General features: G+C 37.0%; 1 protein-coding gene across 1 annotated transcript in view; it reads left to right on the top strand.

The window, feature by feature from the left end:
- MRPS31 (mitochondrial ribosomal protein S31) overlaps positions 1–7,936 on the top strand; it is a 60,499-nt gene that overhangs the window by 6,857 nt on the left and 45,706 nt on the right. Inside the window, 1 exon segment of the mRNA XM_006873716.1 lies at positions 6,333–6,620. Within this exon segment, the coding sequence (XP_006873778.1) occupies positions 6,333–6,620 (288 nt within the window).

Here is a 7,936-nt window from a genome sequence, read left to right as displayed (position 1 = left end):
TTGATCATGATGTATTATCTTTTTGATGTGTTGCTGAATTCTGTTGGCTAGGATTTTGTTGAGAATTTTTGCATCTATGTTCATGAGGGATATTTGTCTATAATTTTCTTAGTGATGGTTTTGGTATGAACGTTATGCTGGCTTCATAGAATGTATTAGGAAGTTTGCCATCGTCTTCTATATTCTGGAATAATTTGAGTAGAATTGGTGACAGCTCTTTCCTGAATGTTTGGTAAAACTCACCAGTGAAGCTATCTGGGCCTGGACTTTTTTTGGTTTGGAGTATTTTGATGACCTGGTCAATTTCTTCCTTTATTGTAGGTCTGTTCACGTTTTCTACTTCACTCTGTGTGAGTTTAGGTAGGTCGTGCTTTTCTAACAATGTATCCACCTCCTATAGATTTTCAAATTTTTTGGAGTACAACTCTTCATAATATTCTGTTGTTACCCTTTTGATTTCTATTGATTCTGTTGTGACATCACCCATGTGGTTTCTTTATGTGTGTTATTTGTGTTTTCTCCCTCTTTTCTTTTGTTAGGTTTGCCAATGGTTCGTCGATTTTATTAATTCTTTCAAAGAACCAATTTCTTGTCCTGTTGATTCTTTCTGTTTTCTATCTAGTTTATTTCTGCTCTAATCTTTATTATTTCTTTACTTCTGGTGACTGTAGGTTTACTTTGCTGGTCTGTTTCTGATTGTTGGAGATGTTGTGCTTATGTGTTGACTTTAGTTCTTTCTTCTTTTTGGATGTGTGCATTTATTGCAATAAATTGTCCTCACAGCACTGCTTTTGTTGTGTCCCAAAGAGTTTGGTATGTTGTGTTTTCATTCTCATTCATCTCTAGGAACTTTGTGAATTCACCTTTTATTTGTTCTACTGCCTAGTAGCTTTTAAGCAGGGTGTTATTCAGTTCCCATGTATTTGACTTTATTTCTTTGATCTTCCTATTTTGTTGATTTCTTAGGCTATAGCCTTTTTATTGATGAAAATTTCTTCATTGTATACATATGACTATAAAAAGGTATTGATAAATTGGCACTGTGAGCTAATGTGTCAGACTGAAAAGTCGTTTGAACTGCAAGGTCGGTGGTTCAAGGTCACTAGATGCTCCTTGGAAACCCTCTACAGGGTCGCTATGGGTTGGAATCGACTTGACAGCATTTAACAACAACAACAACAATTAAGAGCATAGACATAGAAATCAAGTAGTATTTTGGTTTGAGAATCAAAAATTTTTATGTATTAGTAATGTTAATGTTTCTCAATGTTTTTATGCCATCAGACATATTCAAAATGATATTAGTATAGAATCCCAGGATATATAGAGGGATCCACTAGCTCCAAACCAAGAGGATCAAAGTCTTATCACACTTTCATGCACTTGTGGTATGTAAGTGTGCCTTGGGTCTTAATGGACTCTGATATTTGTGACTCTAAGCAAGTTCCAGTTTCTTTATCTGTAGAATGATGTTAATACCTACCTCATGAACTTCATGTGAAAAATGAGATTAATGTACATAAAATACATTGCACGAGGTTGGGCACAATGTTTGTACTCAGTAAACACTTGTGAAAAACAAAAGTCCTCTTGCTCATTTCTGGTGGAAATGCAAAACAGTATTGCTCTTGTGAAAAACTGAAAATAGAACTACCATCCAAAAAAATCACATTGCCATTAAGTCAATCCAGACTCATTGAAACCTTTTAGCACCAAGTAAAACTGATTCTTAGGGTTTCTGAGACTGTAAACCTTTATGGGAGCATACAGTCTCATCTTTCTCCTGAGAAGTAGCTGCTGGTTACTTGCGCTTAGCAGCCCAGTGCCGAGCCCATTGTGGTGGTGGTGGTTATGTGCTGTGGACCCAGCAATTCCACTCCAAGTATGTACCCAAAAGGCTTGGAAACAGATCCTTGGTCTCTTAATATTGCAGCACTAGTCACAGTATTACAAAAGTAGAAACAACCTAAATGCCTGTCAACAGGTGAATGGATCAGCATAATGTGAGACATACACACAGGTGAATATTACTCAGCCAGTAGAAGAAATGAATTTTTGCTACATACTATAATCTAAGACATTATATAAAAAGACAGGAAAAGACAAATATATAGAAACCACAGTTTATTATTAGTGGTTACCAGGTACAGTAGGGAGGGAGTAAAGGAACAATAGTAGTGATGGAACTGTTAATTGAAAGTAGGGTTGCACAGCCAACTGTTGTCATTGCTGTCAATAAACTATACACCTGCAAAAGTTGGCACTGTGGGACAGTGCACTGGGCTACCACAAGGTTGGTTTGAACTGCAAGGTCAACGGTTTAAATTCACCAGCCACTCCTCAGAAACCCTATACAGGGTCACTATGAGTTAGAACTGACTCAAGTTGGATCTAACTCAATGGCAGTTAACAACAACAACAAAAAAGTTGAATCGGCACAAAAAAATTTTTTTTAACATTTTTATTGTGACTTGAGTGAAGATTTACAAAGCAGAGCATCTATTTTGCATTCAACAAATCATATGCTTCTAATCCCCTCCATGTACCTACACTTAGCAGTATTTACCTGTACTCACATTAACTGTTGCTTTCCTCCCTGTGTCTCCTGCTACCTTCAGTTTTCCTCCTGTTGTATATTAACTGCCTTTTCACTCATGTTAGCATGTGTTTACCTCTAGCCCAATAATTTCCCCTCCCTTCCTAACCCCTAACCATCACAGATTTCCTCCCTTCCTACCCCCTTCCTAATCATCACATATTGTTTCTTCTATCAGCAAAACCTTTTCTTAACTTAAATATTGGTCTTATACAAAATTTGTCCTTTTGTGATTGACCAGTTTCACTCAACAGATGTCCTCCAGGTTTATCCATGTCTTGAGGTGTTTTGTAGATTCATTGTTATTCTTCAATGTTGTGTAGTGTTTTGTTGTGTGTATGTACCAAAGTTGATTTATCCATTCTTCCATTGATGGGCATTTAGGCCATCTCCATCTTTTTGATGTGTCTCTTGTAGACACCATATTGAAAGATCCTGTTTTTGTTTTGTTTTTTTATCCATTCTACTACTTTCTGTCTGGTGCATTTAATCCATGTACATCCAGTATAATTATCAATAGGGATGAATTGATTTCTGTTATTTTGCTGTGTGTTTTTTTGTGATCCTGGTGGTTTCTTTGTTCTACATAATTCTCTGCACTGAGTTAGTTTTATTTGCGGGTTTTCTTCTCATTTTCATTTTTGTTGTATTAATGTTTATTAAATCTTTCAGATTTTCTCTTTTTTTAAATTTTGATGTGCAGCTATATTAATTGTCTTTGAAATTATCCTGTAGTTTATTCTTTTTCCCCCTGTAGATTTTAAGATAAAACAGACTGTTTTATCTTAAAATCTACTTGAGTTGCTATTTGGAAGTTCTCTATTTACAGTATTCCCTCTTTTTGCTATGTATTTGACTTTATTATAAATTGATATTTCTGGTTCCATATTTTCAGTTCTGTAGGTTTGTTTTATTTTAAATTCTCTGTGAGTTGGAACCACCTTGACAGCACTTACTTAACAACAACAAATTTCTTGATTGAGTTCTGAGTAGTGTTGTCATGTAGGCTAGTATCAGGTTGTTGTCTTCTGTTGGTTAATCAGTCCAAATAACACCCTTGAGCACTTTTTGTAAAGCTGGTCTGATGGTGGTGGTTATGTGCCTTGGAGTCAATTCTGACTATAGTGACCCTGTATAGGGTTTCCGAGGCTGTAAATCTTTACGGGAGCAGAAAGCCTCATCTTAGTCATTACAAATTCCTTAAATGTCTGTTTATCAGGACACATCCTAATTTTTCAGTTGTATTTGAGGGACAGCTTTGCTGGATATATGATTCTTGGTTGGCAGGGTTTTTTTCCTTTTCAGAGTTTTGTGTATGTGATACTGTTGCCTTCTTGCCTGTGTGGTTTCTGCTGAGAAATCAGAACTTAGTCTTATTTGTTCTCCTTTGTAGATAACTTTGGTTTCCCCAAGCTGCCCTCTAGATTCTCTCTTCATGTTAGATTTTGGAAAGTTTGATTATGATATGCCTTGGTGATTTTCTTTTGGGGTCTATCCTTTTTAGGGTTCATTCAGTTTCTTGTGTGTTTATCTTCTTGTCTTTCATGATGATATGGAAGTTTTCTTTTAATAACTCTTTGACAATTGTCTCTGTACTTTTAATTGTCGTTTCTTGTTCTAGAATTCCGATCACTCATAAGTCGTTACTTTTCATGGTGTTCTATATAAATCTTAGGTTTTCTTTAGATGTTTCCATTGTCTTTTCTGATTATCCTCCTAGCATACTAGTATTGAGAGATTTATCTTAAAGCTCACTGATTGGGCTTCCATTGCTTGCATTTATTCCTTTGCCCTTTAAATATATTGTCCATTTCTGAAATCTTAGTATTAATCGCCTTCATTTCTAATTGAAGGCTTTGTGTTGTTTCAAAAATTGCATTTATTTTGTCTTGTTTGTTATTATAGCGTATTCCTGAATTCTTCCAAGGTTTTTTTTTTTTTTTGCAGTGTTCTCTGTGCTTTCCTCCATCTTTCTGTCAGTCCTTTGAAGGTACCTAAACATTATTCTTTCATTCTTTCTATTTTTTTTTTTTCTTCAGTTAGTTCCATTACAGTTTTCCATTACATGATTCTGTGTTGATGTGCTCTTGAGCTCTCATCAGCTGTCTCCTGAGGGTGTAATTAGACAATGAAAGCATGTACACCGTTCTTGTTCTCCACTCGTGCACCTCAGTTTAGGGTGGGTTTGGCTGGTATTGGCTGCTGTTTATATTTGATCAGGTGCTATAGGAGCTGGTATTAGCACCTGCCCAGTAGGTGAAGCTGTAGAGGGTATGGTTATAGCTGGGCTGTATATGGTTGCTGTCACCTCTGCTGTCACCACTGCCAGGCCACCTTCTGTTGCCAAAGCTGCTCACAAAGGTTCAAAATGGTCACATCACATCTGGCTGGCCGTTCACCAGTTAGTATCCCTCTCTCACTGTCGGCTTCTCCTTCCAGCAAGCACTCCGTCCACTTTTTAACCTTTTCTCTGAAGGCCAGGGTTCCAGGGTTCTCATCTGTGTTTGTTCAGTTGGTCTCTTTTACCTCTGGTAGCATAGTGGTTACGAATTGGGCTGCTAACCTCAAGGTCGGCAGTTTGAAACTATCAGCCATTCCATGGGAGAAAGATGAGGCTTTCTGTTCCCGTAAAGATTTACAACCTCGGAAACCCTGTGCAGGGTCACTATGAGTTGGAACCAACTCATGATACTTAACAACAACAACCTTTGTTGTAGAGGTTCCATGTAGTTCTTCTGCCTAGTCTGCCATCTTGCTGAAAATTAGTGAACTGGAAAAAAATTTATGATACATTTATTTACAATACTCCCCCCCCACACACACAAAAAAAAAACAACTTAAAATAAAATAAAAAGCAAAGTAACTGCTGAGGCTGGTTATCTACTGCTAAAAACTTCATGGGATTTGGTTTCTTGGTTTAGAAGTTTAGGGTTATAGCTTCATGAGACATCCCAATCAACTGGTCTAATGTGTTTAGTTCCTCTGGTGTACATCCTAGTTTGCATAGTGTTTTACTCTTGCAGGTGACCATCCAAGGCACATCAGTTGGTCTATAATTGCCTGTAACAACAGAGGGAGAAGGGAAGTCAGAAATAGAAGGAGAGTATGGAATGTTTGGCTAATTGCTTCCCTGAACAACTGTCTCCTTTGCCACAAGACTGGAAGAAATGGGTTGTGTCCAGTAGCCATTACTAAACGTTGTGACCAAAGGTTATATACCAATATCTTGATCAAAAAGGGGAAAATGCAGAACAGAATTTCAGACTGACATAGACTTCTTGGAGTCATGAAGGATGAATGAGCCCCTGAAACTGTTGCCTTGAAATCATCTTTAAAGCTTAAGCCAAAAATATCCCCTGCCTTCTTGAAACCAAACAGCAGCTTAACTTAGGCCACTACTATAAAAAAAAAAAAATGTATGCCTTAAACATTCTGCTTTCTTAAGAAATATTTGTATGGGATCAAATTGACAGTAGCAACTTTAAAAATTAGAAAAGAGTGTTAGAAGGCAGTGAATTTATGTGATTGGATGAGGAACAACTCAGAAAAGGGGCCTAAGAATGTTTGCAGAACTCAAAGAATGTAATTAGTCACTAAATTGTTCATGTAGAAACTTTTTTAAAAAGCCAATGAAAAGAGCTGAAATTGAAAAACAAAAATTAAAAACAGAAACCATTTTTAAGTTGATGCTTTATTATTTTAATTTTTCATTTTCTCTTTAACGTTTCTTTCCTAGGACAAAATATGATACTCAAAGATATTTCAGCACTAACCGCATGATCTGTAATAAGAAAGATGAGCAGTCTGCTACAATCCATGGCATTTCTAAGGAAACGTCCAAGAGCAAAGACAGTGTAAAGGAGAACACAAAAAAAGACTTGTTAAATATTATTAAGGATATGAAAGTTGAGTTAAGCACAGTAACTGTGCAAACAACCAAGCCACCCAACAGAAGATCACTTAAAAGTCTGGAAGCTACAATCGGCAGGGTTCAAAAAGCTAGAGAAAATAACACAAAGAAGAGGTAAATTGAACTTTGCATGGTTTTTGAAATAATATTTGAAACTCCATTAAGTTTTTGCTTTTAGAAATTGCTTCTATTTTAATTAGAGTATGTGATGGGTGTATGTTTTATTGATTCAAGTACAGGTGTTCCCTTACTTAGGATGGGGTTCCATTCCAACGAGTCTCATAAGTTTGTTGTGTCACAAGTCATGCCTCTTTTTGTTTTGTTTTCATTATTATTGCCTTTTATTATCAGAATATTTATAAATCCAATCTGTATTTGTCTTTGGGGGTTAGAAACATTATGTACAAACTTACTGATATATTTTTGTTCATATATACATAAAAGGGGGCTTCAAAAAGTTCATGGAAAAATAGGGTTAAAAGATAATGGGTTTTTTCCACAAACTTTTTAAAGCCCCCTCATACATAAAAATAAATACAAATCATAAAATCATAAAAATTTTCTCTAACCATGAAACTAAAAACTGATGATTCTAAGGGTGCAAAATACCGAATAAGATCTTACCTACAATGAAGTCAACATCAGTGTCATGACTGAAGACAGAATTGAAACAGCTGTTGGACCTTTGCTTACTTCATTTGTTGTATTTATTAGAGTTGAACATTGCTAAATTTTTTATGACTCTTGGCACTGATACCAACTTCAATGTAGATCATTCCATAGCCTAGCCTACTATCTGGCAGTGGTTTTTTTTTAATGTTTTATTGTGAATTGTGTGATAATCTACACGGGAGAACATCAGCTTTACATTCATTCCATCATCCATCATTTCGTTGGCATAGTTATCATCCTCACCCAACCAAGGGGTGTACCCTGTAAACCTCCACCCACCTCCCACCACAGTCCTCAGGCCCTTTCCATCTCCTGATCCTGAGCCCCCAGCCCCACCATCTCTTGACGTTGTCTTCTCTGCCTCCATCCCAGTCCTCACTGCCTCTCTAGGTAGGATTCCGCTCTTCGCTCTTCTCCGTTGATGGTCCCAGGGTCCTCCGCTCCTAGACTGATAATAAATTAATCACTCCCCTCTTTGTTACAAAATGTTCATCTTTAGATTTCCAACCCTCTCAATCAGTCCTGATAACAATTATTCACCATTGCATCACAAGAGATCCATCTATATTTTGTTTCATCAGCTCTTCCTGGACAGGCTGGACACCACTCGCTGGAGACTCTACCTTCCTCCACGCCCTCTGGATCTAGGTTCCCTCTTGAAAGCTTGTAAACCAGTCACTTCTTACCTTTGTATCCCTCCCCCCATTTTGGCTAGCCAATGTCCAATTTGCCCATCCCTGTCTACCCTTTGTGTGGAG

The sequence above is a fragment of the Chrysochloris asiatica genome, unplaced genomic scaffold, assembly GCF_000296735.1.
Source record: "Chrysochloris asiatica unplaced genomic scaffold, ChrAsi1.0 scaffold00250, whole genome shotgun sequence".
NCBI classification, from domain to species: Eukaryota; Metazoa; Chordata; class Mammalia; order Afrosoricida; family Chrysochloridae; genus Chrysochloris; species Chrysochloris asiatica.
Note: the sequence above shows the minus strand (reverse complement) of the source record. Positions and strands in the feature narration are given on the sequence as shown.